This window comes from Bos taurus, chromosome 7 (assembly GCF_002263795.3).
Source record: "Bos taurus isolate L1 Dominette 01449 registration number 42190680 breed Hereford chromosome 7, ARS-UCD2.0, whole genome shotgun sequence".
In the NCBI taxonomy this organism is placed as follows: domain Eukaryota; kingdom Metazoa; phylum Chordata; class Mammalia; order Artiodactyla; family Bovidae; genus Bos; species Bos taurus.
Genome location: NC_037334.1, coordinates 52,617,811 through 52,635,198, shown reverse-complemented (window position 1 = coordinate 52,635,198; position 17,388 = coordinate 52,617,811). Strand labels below are relative to the sequence as shown.

General features: G+C 39.7%; 1 protein-coding gene across 3 annotated transcripts in view; it reads left to right on the top strand.

The window, feature by feature from the left end:
* Positions 1-17,388, top strand: part of LOC132345761 (protein diaphanous homolog 1) — a 57,527-nt gene that overhangs the window by 23,152 nt on the left and 16,987 nt on the right. For 2 of the 3 annotated variants that reach the window (XM_059888767.1, XM_059888769.1), the window contains exon 1: positions 1-17,388. This exon is cut by the window's left edge and continues 19,740 nt beyond it. In XM_059888767.1, the coding sequence (XP_059744750.1) occupies positions 17,244-17,388 (145 nt within the window). In that variant the 5' untranslated portion in view covers positions 1-17,243. The other variant, XM_059888768.1, reaches the window with a different exon arrangement.

The following is a 17,388-nucleotide window of genomic DNA, read 5'->3' as shown; positions in this document are numbered from 1 at the left end:
CATTTTGATGAGTTTGGACATATACATATACCTGTGATATCATCACTACAATCAAGGTAATAAACATATCCCTCACCTCCAAAAGATTTCTTATGTCCCTTTATTTTCATTTTCTTTTAAGATCACTTAACATGAAATCTGTCCTCTTAACAAAATTTTAGATCGAACTCACCTTTCTTATGTCTCCTTCATTGACAGGTGGGTTGTTTACCACTAGCGCCACATGGGAAGCCCAACTTTATAGCACTGTATTATTAATTGCTCTGTCCAGTCCTTTCTTCTCTTCCTGGGCCTCCAGTTACTCATATGTTGGACATCTTCACATGTCCCTTACACTCTTTTTGTTACTTTTCATCTTTTATCTCTTGGCTCTAGTTTGTATATTGATCTGTCTTTCAATTCATCAACTTCTACTGTGTCTCTAGTTAAACCCGTCTAATGGCACCCCATTCCAGTACTCTTGCCTGGAAAATTCCATGGACGGAGGAGCCTGGTAGGCTATAGTCCATGCGGTTGCAAAGAGTTGGACACAACTGAGTGACTTCACTTTCTTTTCTTTATTTCTTTGCTATGCTATGCTAAGTCACTTCAGTCGTGTCCGACTCTGTGCGACCCCATAGACAGCAGCCCACCAGGCTCCCCCATCTCTGGGATTTTCCAGGCAAGAACACTGGAGTGGGTTGCCATTTCCTTCTCCAATGCATTCTTTCTTTCTTTCAGTTCAGTTTAGTTCAGTTCAGTTCAGTCGCTCAGTCGTGTCCGACTCTTTGCGACCCCATGAATCGCAGCACGCCAGGCCTCCCTGTCCATCACCAACTTCCAGAGTTCACCCAGACTCAAGTCCATCAAGTCAGTGATGCCATCCAGCCATCTCATCCTCTGTCGTCCCCTTCTCCTCCTGCCCCCAATCCCTCCCAGCATCAGAGTCTTTTCCAATGAGTCAACTCTTCCCATGAGGTGGCCAAAGTACTGGAGTTTCAGCTTTAGCATCATTCCTTCCAAAGAAATCCCAGGGCTGATCTCCTTCAGAATGGACTGGTTGGATCTCCTTGTAGTCCAAGGGACTCTCAAGAGTCTTCTCCAACACCACAGTTCAAAAGCATCATTCTTCGGTGCTCAGCTTTCTTCATAGTCCAACTCTCACACCCATACATGACTGAACTCTTAATTTTATTTAGTTCTAGAATGTCCATTCATTTCTATTTTTAGTAAATTTTATTTCTCTGACAAACTTCTTCATCTTCATCTATTTTTATTTTTTTCCTCTGTATTCTTGAACATGTTAGCTGTTATTGTGTCTGACTCTTTGTGATTCCACGGAGTATAGCCTGCCAGGCTTCTCTGTCCATGGAATTCTCCAGGCAAGAACACTGGAGTGGGTAGCCATTCCCTTCTCCAAGGAGTCTTCCTGATCCAGGGGTTGAAACAGGTTTTCCTGCATTGCAGGCAGATTCTTTACTGTCTGAGCCACCAGGGGAGCCCTAAAAGGCTGGCTTGTCAATTCTCATTGGCTAGATGCAGTGTCTGGATCATACATAAATCTGTTCCTGTTGTGTTTTCCTCTGTAGACAAATAGGTGTGTGGGCAGATCACCTTAAACCAGTCAGGGAGCGCGCTATGCCAAGTCTTGGTTGTGGTTTTGGAAAGGCTTGATCTACCTCTGGTTCACCCTGTTCGTGGAGTGTAGGTTTTCTAGGACTCCCAAGTGCAAACCTGTTGTGTTCACTTTTATCTCTGAGGATATAATCTTTTGGGTTCCCAACAAAAGAGGAGTCTTGTATGAGATTACCCACATTAGGCAGGAACTGGATCTTTTTTTTTTATTGAAGGATAATTAATTGCTTTACAGAATTTTGTTGTTTTCTGTCAAATTTCAACATGAATCAGCCATAGGTATACGTATATCGCCTCCCTTTTGAACCTCCCTCCCATCTCCCTCCCCATCCCACCCCTCTAGGTTGATACAAATAGACAGCCAACAGGAACTTACTGTATGGCTCAGGAACTGGATCTTGACCCCTGTGCACCCTTGCTGCACAGAGCTCAGAATAACACGAACAGTGCTCCAGTGACCTGCTTACTTCTCTGGAGCAGTTCATCACCATCTTCTTAGCTCTTCTGTGCTTCAAGGTGATTTTTAAATACCATACCAGCATTTTTAGGTATTTTTCCATGGAAGACTTGACCTCTAATACTGGAAATGGAAATTTTAATTTCTTTTCATATTTTTTCTGATGAATTTTACTACATTGAAAAACAAAAATTTTATATACTGAAATCAGTCTGTCTTTTCCTTAATACCATCTTGATTTTGCATTATTCTTAGGGAAGTTTTCTTTTATTCAGAATTATAATGCATTTCTTTTTTTTTTAATGAATTTATTTATTTATTTTTATTTTTGGCTGTGCTGGATTTTTGTTGCTGCTTGGGCTTTCTCTGGTTGCAGAGAGTAGAGGCTACTCTCTAATTATGGTGCCAGGGCTTCTCATTGTGGTGGCTTCTCTTAAGAGTTGAGGAGCATGGGCTCTAGAACCCGTGGGCTTTAGTAGTTGCAGCACATGGGCCCAACAGCTGCAGTTCCCAGGCTCTAGAGCACAGGCTCAGTAGTTATGGCGCACAGGCTCAGTTGCTCCGAGGCCCGTGGCATCCACCCGAATCAGGGATCGAATCTATGTCTCCTGCATTGGCAGATAAATTCTTTACCACTGACCCACCAGGGAAGCCCCTGTATTTCTGTTTTTAACATTTAGCTGTTTAATGTATTTGCAGTTTGTTTTTGTAAATAGTATAAAGTTAAGATCTTAGCTATTTTCCTTTAAAATGGAGAACCAGTTGTTCCAACACTATTGATGAGATCAGTAGTCAGAAAACTATGGCCAACCCACTTTTGTTAAGAAAGTTTTATTGGAACACGGCCATGCCTACTTGATTACATATTGTCTCTGACTTCTTTAATTGTACCAGCAGAGCTGAGTAATTGCAACAGAAATTGCAGTTAGAAAATTCATATTCCTAATGAGTTAATGATATTGAGCACCTTCTCTGAGCTTACTATCTGTGTATCCTCTCTGGTGATGTGTCCCGTAGAGCCATATGTTTATTTTCTAGTAATTTAAGAAAAAGTTTACCAATTCCTATATTAGACTATACTTTTTTAAAAAAATCAATGACATGTGCTCAGCAGCTTGTCCTGAGGACACTAGATATACACTATATCTATTTATATACTGTGTGTGTGTGTGTATGCATGCTAATTTGCTTTAGCCATGTCTAACTCTTTGCAACCCCATGGACTGTAGCTTGCCAGGCTCCTCTGTCCATGGGATTCCCCAGGCAAGAATACCAGAGTGGGTTGTCATGCCCTCCTCCCAGGGATCAAAGAGACCCAACTCTTGTGTCTCCTGCATTGGCAGGCGGGTTCTTTACCACTAAAGCCACTTGGGAAGTCCTAGACTATACTTTTTTAACTGATCTCAGTTTTTACTTTAGCATATAATGTGTTTCATATCTTTTTCTAGAATCTTGTCTGTTTATTATTATTTCTTATTAAGAACTTCATTTGTTCATTTTATCACTCCTAGAGTTATTGTAGCATTTTATTGGCTTTGAAGATGCAATGTGTTTAGGTTTGTTGAGGTATTATTTGCATATAATAAGATTTATCCTTTTTATGTGTACAGTTCTGTGAGTTTTGACAAATGTATACAGGCAGATAGAGAACAGTTTCATCACTCTTAAAGTTTCTTCCTCCCCATTTGTTCATCCCCTTCTCCTCACCACTAAGCCCTGGCAGCGGCTGATGTGTTTTCTTTTGCCTACAGTTTTTTCTTTTTCAGAATGTCAGATATATGAAATCATACACTAAGGCGTTTTAAGTCTGAATTCTTTGACCTAGCATCATGTATTTGAGATTTGTCCATGTTGTTTGCATGCGTGGTCATTGCCTTTTATTGCTGAGTAGTGTTTCTTTATGTTCATTCACTGGTGATGGACATTTGGGTTGAATCCAGTTTTTGGCAATTATGAATAAAGCCAATAGAAACATTTACATGCAAGATATTGTCTGAACATACATGTTTTTATTTTTTTGGACAAATGCCTAGGAATGGAATTGTTGGGTCATAGTTACAATGAATGTATGTTTAACTGTATAAGAAACTGCCAGACTGTTTTCAGCTTACCTTCCAAAGTGGTTATACCATTTTTTTCATTTCCACTATCAATTATGAAAGTTGCAGGTGCTTTGCATCCTTGCCAGCACTTAGTATTTATCAGTTTGTTTTTCCATTTTAGTGATTATAATAGCTTGAGCATTATAGTTTTAATCTCTAATTAATTTAATTCTTAGTTCATATTCCTAATGAGCTAATGATGTTGAACACCTTATCTGAGCTTACTTACCATTTCATCTGTGTATCCTCTCTGCTGATGTGTCCAATGTCTTTTGCTTATTTTTAAAAATTGGGGTGTTTATTTTCTTATAGTTAACTTATGAGACTTTTTTATATTTGTTCTGAATGCTAGTCCTTTATCAAAAATGTGTTTTGCAGGGACTTCCCTGGCAGTCCATTGGTTAAGACTCCATGCTTCCAATGCAAGGGACACAGGTTCAATTCCTAGTCAAGGAGCTGCTGCGCAGGCCGTTTTCTCTCCGTGTGTCACATGTCTTTATTTCTTAACAGTGTCTTTCAAAGAATACAAGTTATAAATTTTGATAGTCCACTTTATCCATTTTTTGTTTTATGTTTTATATAATTTTCTATTGCTGTGTAACAAGTTACCACAAACTTAATGGTTTTAAACAACATAGATTTATTATCTCACAGTTTGCATGGGTCTGGAATCCAAGTTAGCTAGATTCTCTCTGCTCAAGGTCACACGAAACTGAAGTCAGTGTTCTGACTGGGCTGATTGCCTTCTGGAGCCCAGTGTCCTCTGCCACACTCACATAGTATTTGACTGAATCCAGTTCCTTATAATTGTAGGACACAGGTTCCTTTCCTCTGGCTGGCCATCAGCCATTGACTCTTCTCAGCTTGCAGAGGCTGCCCATCATTTCCTGCCATATAGCCTTCTCCAGAGCATGGCAGCAACTTTTTTAAGAATGACAGGAGAGCATCTGCTTCAGTTTCAAATCTCTCTGACTTCTCTTGTCTCTGAGATCTAAACCTTTGTTTTAAAGGGCTCCCCAGAATAGGTCAAGCCACTCACATTCAAGGGAGTTATACAGGGTATGTGCATTAGAAGGGAACTCCTACTTTCTTAGAACTCCAAGAAAATCCCAGGAGGCCACCTTAGATTTCTTCCTACCACGTGATTTGTACTTTTTGTTTCTGAGAGATCTTTGCCCCCTCCAAAGTGGTGAAAACTTTTCCAATTTCTTTCCTTTTTTTCCCCCTTTTTTGCTATGCCACAAGGCTTGCGCGAGCTTAGTTCCTTAGCTAGGGATTGAACCCAGGCCATGGCAGTGAAAGCATTGAGTTCTAACCCGTGAACTTCCAGGAAACTCCCTATGATTTCTTTTAGAAGGTTAATAATTTCAGAGTTTCTATCTAGACCTATAGTTCATTGTTCAGTTCAGTTCAGTTCAGTCGCTCAGTCGTGTCCGACTCTTTGCGACCCCATGAATCGCAGCACGCCAGGCCTCCCTGTCCATCACCAACTCCCGGAGTTCACCCAGACTCACGTCCATCGAGTCAGTGATGCCATCCAGCCATCTCATCCTCTGTCGTCCCCTTCTCCTCCTGCCCCCAATCCCTCCCAGCATCAGAGTCTTTTCCAATGAGTCAACTCTTCCCATGAGGTGGCCAAAGTACTGGAGTTTTAGCTTTAGCATCATTCCTTCCAAAGAAATCCCAGGGCTGATCTCCTTCAGAATGGACTGGTTGGATCTCCTTGCAGTCCAAGGGACTCTCAAGAGTCTTCTCCAACACCACAGTTCAAAAGCATCAATTCTTCAGCGCTCAGCCTTCTTCATAGTCCAACTCTCACATCCATACATGACCACGGGAAAAACCATAGCCTTGACTAGACGGACCTTTGTTGGCAAAGCAATGTCTCTGCTTTTGAATATGCTATCTAGGTTGGTCATAACTTTCCTTCCAAGGAGTAAGCGTCTTTTAATTTCATGGCTGCAGTCACCATTTGCAGTGATTTTGGAGCCCCAAAAAATAAAGTCTGACACTTTCCACTGTTTCCCCATCTATTTCCCATATGTATATATTGTATTAAGTATGTATGTATGTATTGTACACATCCTTAATATGTACAATTCCATGGTCTTTTTGTATATCACACAGTGGTGCAGCCACTGCATTAATTCTAGAACATTCTCAATACATAAAAAAGAAACCCTCAATTCATTAGCATTCAGTCTCCACTTCCTTTTCCCCCAGCTTGGCAACCACTAATCTACTTTCTGTCTCAATTTGCCTGTCCTATAGATGTTTTGTATCAGTGTAATCACACAATATTTGCACTTTTGTGTCTGCCTTTTCCAGTAACCATTTGCAAGGTTTGCACGGTTCACCCATGTTGCAGCATGTATTAGCACTTCATTCCTTTTTATGGCCTAATAATTTTGGGGGGCTCCAAAATCACTGCAGATGGTGATTGCAGCAAGGAAATTAAAAGACGCCTACTCCTTGGAAAGAAAGTTATGACCAACCTAGATAGCATATTCAAAAGCAGAGACATTGCTTTGCCAACAAAGGTCCATCTAGTCAAGGCTATGGTTTTTCCTGTGGTCATGTATGGATGTGAGAGTTGGACTGTGAAGAAAGCTGAGCGCCAAAGAATTGATGCTTTTGAACTGTGGTGTTGGAGAAGACTCTTGAGAGTCCCTTGGACTGCAAGGAGATCCAACCAGTCCATTCTGAAGGAGATCAGCCCTGGGTGTTCATTGGAAGGATTGATGCTAAAGCTGAAACTCCAGTACTTTGGCCACCTCATGGGAAGAGTTGACTCATTGGAAAAGACTCTGATGCTGGGAGGGATTGGGGGCAGGAGGAGAAGGGGACGACAGAGGATGAGATGGCTGGATGGCATCACCGACTTGATGGACGTGAGTTTGAGTGAAATCCGGGGGTTGGTGATGGACAGGGAGGCCTGGTGTGCTGCGATTCATGGGGTTGCAAATAGTTGGACACAACTGAGCTACTGAACTGAACTGAATACTCCATTGTATGACTATACATTTTGTCTTTCCATTTGTCAGTTGACAGACGAGTTGTTTCTGTGTTTTGGCTGTTACGAATAATGCTGCTATGAATATTTTCTTCCTTTTTTAACTGAGCTGTTTCAGAGATAAAGTACCAACATCATGGCCTTTTACCCCTAAATTCTTAAGCATGTTTCTCCTAAGTTACAAGGGCATTCTTTTCCATAACCACAGTGAAGTTACCAGATTTAGGAAATTTATCATTGATATAACACTGTTATCTAATATACAATCCATATTCAAACTTTACTGATTTAATTAGTGATTTTAAACATCTTAAACAGTGTTTAAAAATTACAAATTTTTTTATTAAGTGAAATTCATTTAACATAAATTAACCAATTAAAGTGGATAGTTTGGTGGCATTGAAATGATGTAGGAAGTATTTCCTCTCTATTTTCTGAAGGAGATTGGCATTAATTTTTCTTTAAATGTTTGGTAAAATTCTCTAGTGAAGCCTTGTGGCCAGGAGATTTTCTGTTCAGGAGACTTTTAGTTATGAATTCAGTTTTTTAAATGATTTCAGTAGGACTCAAGTTACCTGTTGCATCCTGGTTGACTTTTTGGTAGTTTGTGGGTTTTGAAGAATTGGTCTATTTTTTGGTAGATTGTTCAGTTTATAAGTACTAAATTATTTATAGTGTTCTCTTATTATCCTCCTAATGGCTGCAGGATCTAAAGTCATATCGCTTTGTTCCTGATATTGGAGACAGAGAGGTCTTCTCTGTTTTTACCTTTGTCAGCCTTTCTAGAGGTTTATATTGATTTATTTTTTAAACCAGCTTTTTGTGTCACTGACTTTTTTCTGTTGTTTTATTGTTATTGATTTCTGTTCTTTTATATTTCCTTCCTTTTGCCTGCTATGGGGTTTTTTGTTTTTTCTTCTTCTTCTTTTCTAGTTTCTTTTTATTTATTTATTTATTTTTATTGAAGGATAATTGCTTTACAGAATTCCATTGTTTTCTGTCAAACCTCAACATGAATCAGCCATAGACATACGTATATCCCTTCCCTTTTGAGCCTCCCTCCCAACTCCCTCCCCATCCCACCCCTCTAGGTTGATACAGAGCCCGTTTGAGTTTCCTGAGCCATACAGCAAATTCCTGTTGGCTATCTATTTTACATATGGTAATGTAAGTTTCCATGTTACTCTTTCCATACATCTCACCATCTCCTCTCTTCTCCCCATGTCCATAAGTCTGTTCTCTATGTCTGTTTCTCCATTGCTGCCCTGTAAATAAACTCTTCAGAACCATTTTTCTAGATTCTATATATGTGCATTTTTCTAAAAGTAGGAAATTACTGATTTGAGTTCTTTCTTTTCTAATGTAAACTTCAGTTCAGTTCAGTGGCTCAGTTGTGTCCAACTCTTTGAGACCCCATGGACTGCAGGACACCAGGCTTCCCTGTCCATCACCAACTCCTGGAGCCTATTCAAACTCATGTCCATTGAATCAGTGATGCCATCCAACCATCTCATACTCTATCGTCCCCTTCTCCTCCCGCCTTCAATCTTTCCCAGCATCAGGGTCTTTTCCAATGAGTCAGTTCTTCGCATCAGGTGGCCAAAGTATTGGAGTTTCAGCTTCAGCATCAGTCTTCCCAGTGGATATTCAGGACTGATTTCTTTCAGGATTGATTAGTTTGATCTCCTTGCAGTCCAAGGGACTCTCAAGCGTCTTCTCCAACACCACAGTTCAAAAGCATCAATTCTTCAGTGCTCAGCTTTCTTTATAGAAAGCTCTCACATCCATACATGACTACTGGAAGAATCATAGCTTTGGCTAGACAGACTTTTGTTGGTAAAGTAATGTCTCCACTTTTTAATATGCTGTCTAGATTGGTCATAGCTTTTCTTGCAAGGAGAAAGCATCTTTTAATTTCATGGCTGCAGTCATCATCTGCAGTGATTTTGAAGCCCAAAAAATAAGTCTGTCACTGTTTCCATTTTTTCCCCCTCTATTTGGACTGGGTGCCATGATGTTGGTTTCCTGAATGTTGAGTTTTAAGCTAACTTTTTTACTCTCTTCTTTCACTTTCATCAAGAGGCTCTTTAATAGTTCTTCACTTTCTGCCATAAGGGTGGTGGTGTCATCTGCATATCTGAGGTTATTGATATTTTTACTGGCAATCTTGATTCCAGCTTGTGCTTCATCCAGCCTGGCAATTCACATGATGTACTCTGCATATAAGTTAAATAAGCAGGGTGACAATATACAGCCTTAACGTACTTCTTTCCCAATTTGGAACCAGTCTGTTGTTCCATGTCCAGTTCTAACTGTTGCTTCTTGACCTGCATACAGATTTCTCAGGAGGCAGGTCAGGTGGTCTGATATATCCATCTCTTTAAGAATTTTCCAGTTTGTTGTGATACACATAGTCAAAGGCTTTGGTGTAGTCAATAAAGCAAAAGTAGATGGTTTTTTGACATTCTCTTGCTTTTTCTATGATCCAGTGGATGTTGACAGTTTGATCTCTGGTTCCTCTTCCTTTTCTAAATCCAGCCTGAACATCTGGAAGTTCACAGTTCATGTATTGCTGAAGCCTGACTTGGAGAATTTTGAGCATTACTTTACTAGCATGTGAGATGAGTGCAATTGTGCGGTAGTTTGAGCATTCTTTGGCATTGCCTTTCTTTGGAAATGGAATGAAAACTGACCTTTTCCAGTCCTGTGGCCACTGCTGAGTTTTCCAGATTTGCTGGCATATAGAGTGCAGCACTTTGACAGCATCATCTTTTAGGATTTGAAATAGCTCAACTGGAATTCCATCATCTCCACTAGCTTTGTTTGAAGTGATGTTTCCTAAGGCCCACTTGACTTTGCATTCCAGGATGTCTGGCTCTAGGTAAGTGATCACAGTATCGTGGTTATCTCTGTCATGATCTTTTTTGTTTAGTTCTTCTGTGCATTCTTGGCACTTCTTCTTAATATCTTCTGCTTCTGTTAGGTCCATACCATTTCTGTCCTTTATTGTACTCGTCTTCGCATGAAATGTTTCCTTGGTATCTCTCATTTTCTTGAAGAGATCTCTAGTCTTTCTCATTCTCTTGTTTTCCTTTATTTCTTTGCACTGATCACTGAGGAAGGCTTTCTTATCTCTCCTTGCTATTCTTTGGAACTCTGCATTCAAATGGGTAAATCCTTCCTTTTCTCCTTTGCCTTTCACTTCTCTTCTTTTGTCAGCTATTTGTAAGGCCTCCTTACAAATAGCTCCAGACAACATGTAATGTAAACTTAGCAAGTCAATTTCCCTCTCAGCAGTGCTTCAACTATGCCCCATACATTTTGATATGTCAGACTTTCATTTTCATTCATTTCTAATGTATTTTTAAGTTTTATCTTGAGTCTTTCTCTTTGGACCCACAAATTATTTAGAAGTGGTTCTTTAGTTTCTAAGTGTTTGAATATTTTCTGTATCTTTCTGTTATTTATATTAACAGTTTGATACCTTTTTGGTCAGAGAACATGATCTATGATTTTAACCCTTTAAATTTGTTGAGGTTTATTTTATGGCCCAAGTAGATATTTTTCTTGGTAGATATTCAGTGAGCACCTTAAAAGAATTTATTCTGCTATTGTTGGGTGAAGTGTTCTGTATATATCAATTAGACCCTGTTGATTGATTTTACTGTTCACTTCTATATCTTTGATGATTTTTTGTATAGAGTTCCAGCCATTACTGAGATAGGATATTAATATCTTAAAGTATTATCATGGCTTGGCTATACTGGTCTTCTCATTTCATCTCTTAGCAGTCTTTGTTTCTTACATTTAAGGCTCTGTTGTTTGGTACATGACACATTTAGAGTTGTTATGTCTTCCTGGTGGTGATGGTTGTTCTGTTGCCAAGTCACGTCCTGCTCTTTGCCACCCCATAGACTGCAGCATGCCAGGCTTCCTTGTCCCTCACCATCTCCTGGAGTTTGCCCACATTCTTGTCCATTGAATCAGTGATGCCATCCAACCATCTCATCCTCTGTCGCCCTCTTTTTTTGCCTTCCATGTTTCCCAGCATCAGGGTCTTTTCCAAGGAGTTGGCTGTTCCCATTAGGTAGCCAAAGTGTTAGAACTTCAGCTTCAGCATCAGTCCTTCGAATGAGTATTAAAGGTTGATTTTCCTGAAGATTGGCTGATTTGATCTCCTTGTTGTCCAAGGGACTCTCAAGTCTTCTCCAGTACCACACTTAGAAAGCATCAATGCTTTGGCGCTCTGCCTCCTTTATGGTCCCACTCTCACATCTGTACATGACTGCTGGAAAGTCCATAGCCTTGACTATATAGACCTCTGTCGGCAAAGTGATGTCTTTGCTTTTTAAGACATTGTCTAGGTTTGTCATAGATTTCCTGCCAAGGAGCAATCATCTAATTTCATGGCTGCAGTCACAATCTGCAGTGATTTTAGAACACAGGAAGAAGAAATATGTCACTGCTTCCACTTTTCCCCCTTCTATTTGCCATGAAGTGATGGGACCAGATGTCATGATCTTAGTTTTTTTAATACTGAGTTTTAAGTTGGCTTTTTCACTCTCTCCATTCACTCTCATCAAAAGGTTCTTTAGTTCCTCTTTGCTTTCTGCCATTAAAATGGGATCATCTGCATGTCTAAGGTTGTTGGTATTTCTCCCAGCAATCTTGATTCCAGCTTGCCACTCATCCAGCCTGGCATGTTGCATGATGTGCTCTTGTATATAAGTTAACAGGGTGACAATAAACACTCTTAAAAACAAAAAACACCCTTGTCATTCTCCTTTTTCAGTTTTGAACCAGTCAGTTGTTCCATATAAGGTTCTAACTGTTGCTTCTTGGCCCACATACATGTTTCTCAGGAGACAGGTAAGATGGTCTGGTATTCCCATCTCTTTCAGAGTTGTTCACAGTTTGTTATGATCCACACTGTCAAAGCCTTTACTCAATGAAACAGAGGTAGATGTTTTTCTGAAATTCCCTTGCTCTCTCTGTGATCCAGCTAATGTTGGCAATTTGATCTCTGGTTCCTCTACCTTTTCTAAACCCAGCTTGAACATCTAGAAGTTCTTGGTTCATGTACTGTTGAAGCCTAGCTTGGAGAATTTTGAGCATAACCTTACTAGCATGTGAGATGAGTGCAATTGTCCGGTAGTGTGAACATTCTTTGGTACTGCCCTTCTTAGGAATTGGGATGAAGATTGACCTTTCCTAGCCATGTCACCACTGCTGCGTTTTCCAAATTTGCTGACATATTGAGTGCAGCCCTTTAATAGCATCATCTTTTAGAATTTTAAATTCCATCTCTGCTGGAATTCCATCATCTCCACTAGCTTTATTGGTAGCAATGCTTCCTAAGGCCCACTTGACTTCACACTCCAGAATGTCTGGCTCTGGGTGAGTGGACCGCACTCTCATGGTTATCCGGGTCATTAAGATCTTTTTTTGTACAGTTCTTCTGTGTACTCATGCCATCTCTTCTTGATCTGTTCTGCTTCTGTTAGGTCTTTACCATTTCTGTCCTTCATTGTGTCAATCTTGGGATGAAATGTTTCTTTGATATCTCCAATTTTCTTAAAGAGATCTCTAGTCTTTGCTCTTCTGTTGTTTTCCTCTATTTCTGTGCATTGCTCATTGAAGAAGGCCTTCTTGTCTCTCCTTATTGTTCTCTGGAACTCTGCATGCGGTTGGGTATACCTTTCCCTTTTGCCCTTTGCTTTTCACTTCTCCTCTTTTCTCAGCTATTTGTAAAGCTTCCTCAGACAATCACTTTGCCTTCTCCCCTCTCTTTGGGATGGTTTTGTTGACTGCCTCCTGTACAATATTATGAACCTCTGTCCATAGTTCTTCAGGCATTCTGTTTACTAAATCTAGTTCACCTCCGCTGTGTAACATAGGGAATTTGACTTAGATCATACCTGACTGGCCAAGTGGTTTTCTCTACTTTCTTTAAGCCTGAATTTTGCTATGAGAAGCTCATGATCTGAGCCACAGTCAGCTCCAGGTCTTGTTCCTGCTGACTGTATAGAGCTTTTCCATCTTCAACTACAAAGAATGTAATCAATCTGATTTTGGTATCGACTATTTGGTGATGTCCATCTGTAAGTTGTCTCTTGTGTTGTTGAAAAAGGGTGTTTGCTATGACCAGTTCTCCTGGAAAAATTCTGTTAGCCTTTGCCCTGCTTCATTTTGTATTCCAAGGCCATACTTACCTGTTTATTCCAGGTATCTCTTGACTTCTTACTTTTGCATTCCAGTCTCTTATGATGAATAGGACATCTCTTTTTTCGTGTTAGTTCTAGGATGTCTTGTAGATCTTCATAGAACTGATCAGCTTCTTTGGCATCGGTGGTGGCAGCATAGACTTGGATTACTGTGATGTTCAATGATTTGCCTTGGAAACGAACTGAGATCGTTGTGTCATTTTTGAGGTTACACCCAAGTACTGCATTTCAGGTTCTTTTGTTGACTATGAGGGCTACTCCATTTCTTCTGTGGGATTTCTGCCCACAGTAGTAGATATAACAGTTATCTGAATCAAATTCACCCATTCCCGTCCATTTTAGTTCACTGATTGCTAAGATGTTGGTGTTTACTCTTGCCATCTCCTGCTTGGCCACATCCAATTTACCTTGATTCATGGACCTAACATTCCAGGTTCCTGTGTAATATACTGTTCTTTACTATCATCGTTGAATTAATTGGATTTTACTGTCATCACCAGACACATCCATAACTGAGCATCGTTTCCACTTTGGCCCAGGTGCTTTATTCTTTTTGGAGCTATTAGTAGTTATTCTCTGTTCTTCCTCGGTAGCATGTTGGACACTTCCTGACCTGGGGGGCTCATCTGTCAGCAAGAATTCTGGGTTGGTTTGCCATTCGCTCCCCCGGTGGATCACATTTTGTCAGAACCGTCCACTATGACCCGTCCGTCTTGGGTGGCTCTGCATGGCATGACTCATAGCTCGTAGCTTCACTGAGTTAGACAAGTCCCTTCACCATGACAAGGCAGTGATCCTTTAATCATCATGTAATGTCCCTCATTGTCTCCAGCTATTTTCTTTGCTCCGAAATCTGTTCATTGGATAGCGTATAGCCACTGTACTTTTTTTTTGTTTGTTTATGCTTGCATGGTATATCTGTTTTTAGCCTTTTACATTCAGCCTTTGTATTTGAAGATTTCTTACAGACAACATATTATTGTATCTTTTGTTAACCTACTCTGCCAGTGTTTTGTGTAGGTCTCAGCCTAGCAGTGCTGTTACCTGGGCGTGTCTGGGGGCAATCACGTGGGCCAGTGTTGTAGCTGGACCAGCCTGTGTGGTTCTTACTATGATTGCAAGGTGCACCTCAGCAACACGCATCAGAGAACGCCAAAACACAAGGTTTCATTGCTGGCAGGTCCTGACACAGCATGCCTTAGGCACATGTTAAAGGAGTAAGAAGAGACATGGGTAGGGGGCCACAGGCCATCCCTGCGCTTCAGCCTTTACTGAGGTGGAGGGTGAGATGCCTGGGGTTTAGATCTTTATATTAAAGGTAACTACTGATATGTTACGGCTTAAGTCTGCCACTGTGTTTTCTGTATGTTTCCTCTTTTTCCTTACTTTTCTGTGGGTTTTTTAAAAAATATTTTTTATACCATTTTGATATACTTTTAATGCCTGAGTATATCACTTTATACAGTTTGCTTAGGTATTGCTCTCGGTATTGTATTATTATGTACTTATCCCAGTCTAATGATTTGTGTCTTACCAGTCCGTGTGAAGTATAGAAACTGTATTTCAATTTTGGTCCCTATACCTTCCCCAATTTTTAGACATAATAGTATTTCCTCCACATGGGGATACTCCATTTTGGTGAAACTGGAAGTTGGTATGCTTGTCTTTTATCTGTCATCTTTACTAAATTGTTCATTAGCAGTTCTTCATTACTTCTAGTACTTGTCTTGAATTCTACATATAGTTGTATTTTATTTTTATCTTATCACCAAGCAACACAAGTCTATTTTTCTATTTTTCAACATCAGCAGTGATCTCTGTCTTTCATTTTACTGTATAAATGAGAGATTTACTTGCAGTTTGCCGCTCTGCTTCTAAGTTTTTATGATACAATCTGGGTGTTTTAAGTCTAAATTTTTATCTGACTACCTCTGATTTTCATTTTTATATGATCTGTCTTTAGATCCTCTCTGACTTCACTCCAGCTCTCCCCCTCATTCCATCCACTCCACCAGTAATGAGGTTTTTGTTTTTCTTCTTTCCATCAGGCTTTTGCATTTGTTGTTCCTGCTGCCTGAATTGCTTTGGTTTCTCACCTTATAAAAGGTTTTTACTGTCATGTGACATTCTCACTAAAACCTTCCCTGGTCACCCCACTCAAGTTATAATTCATCCCCTCATCTAAACCCCCAATTCTCTTCCCTACTTGGTTTTCTTTTCATAGCACTTATGATCACTATGTACTATTTTATCTATTAGCTGATTTATTGTCTGTTTCTCTTTGTTAGAATATAAGTTCCATGAAGGCAGGAGTTTTTCTATATTTTGTATTCCTGGTGCCCGGAACAGAGCCTGGCACATATGGGTACTCAATAAGTCTTTATTTAAATAACTAATCTTCATCTATTTAGCATTTTCCTTCTTCAGTTAGAAGTATCAGGCCAAAGGATGTGTTTTTTATTAATAGTTCTTTGTATCATTTGCCATATAACTTTCTTTTCATTTGTTTTCTTTCTTATTTATTTATACCAGGTAATACTTTTCAATGGTTTAAAACTCAAATAGTATAATAGGGTTTGTGTTGAATAGTATTCCTCCCATGTCCATACTCAAGCACCCTGCTCTTCTCCTCAGAAGCAATTCGCTTTGTCACTTTCTTGATACTCCTTACCAAGATAGTCTCATACAGCTTTCTGAAAAGTTGACAAAATATTTTACAACTGTCTGCCCAGTCCTATTTTCCTTTCTACCTGCTCCTCAGTCCTTCTCAGCGGGCAGTGTACATCATTTTTGAGAGAATGTTACTAGCTAGCTGTCGTGCCAAGTGCTGAGGGAGTGATACAGCGAAGGATTATTTTGCCCATGCTCTTGAAGTTCAAAATCCAAATGGGGTGGGAAGGTATGCACACTTAAAAAGAAACACAGGATTTAAAAAGATCAAGATGATACATGTGAAATATCATGAACATTGAATTATTAATCGTTGAATGAAATCTAAATAACAAATACCAGGAAAATTAGCTCTTCAATGCAGAGAGTGACTCCATTATCAGGGAAGAATACATTGGCTTTGGATAATCTGAGAAGAGTGTAGAAGAAGTATACAGTATACCTTCTGTGTGTGTACGAACATGATACTGAAGATCTTACTAGCAATATATTTTTACGCTGTATTTTCAGAGAAGAATAACAAAGTCTTTCTCTTGTGAAGGAGAGACTATGTTTGCTTATAACAAAGTCAGTGAGAGGACTTGCTGTAAAGATGTATCAGATACAGTGGGGATTCAGGGAGAAATCATAACCATTTGGGGAAATCAAGAAAATGTTTATAGGGAATTCATGATCAAGGTAGGTCTTGAAAGAGAAGTAATAATAGCACAAAAGGATAACGCTAGTGGAAGACTCTAGTACAGGGACTGGCAAACCATAACTCTTAAGTGGACCACTTGTTTTTGTAAATAAAATTTCATTGGAGACATAGTCGTGCCCATTGGTTTATGTATAGTCTCTGACAGCTTTCCTGCTGTAGTGGCAGAGTTGAGCTGTTGAAATAGACCACAATAGTCTGCAAAGCCTAAAATACTTACTATTTGGTCTTCTACAGAAAGAATGTTTGCTGTTCCCTACAAGTAGATAGACTCTGGGTGAGAAAGTATTATTAACTATTAAAGAAATGAAAATGGCATATTTATTTCGGCTAGAGAGGGAAGTCACTAATAGAAGATTGGGTGGTTAAAGAGGAGGTTAGCTTGGAGGAACTTTAGTAGGAAGACCATTACGGATAGAGAAGTGAAGGCCTCTCTAGAATGGGACAGTAGTTCCTTTTGGGATAGATGTGGCCTGTCCTTAATCATCCTTTTCTAATCTTTCCCTCACTAGCCAAGAAGGATCAGGAAGGTGGAGAAGAAAAGAAATCTCTGCAAAAGAAAAAAGTGAAAGAGTTAAAGGTGTTGGATTCCAAGACAGCCCAGAATCTCT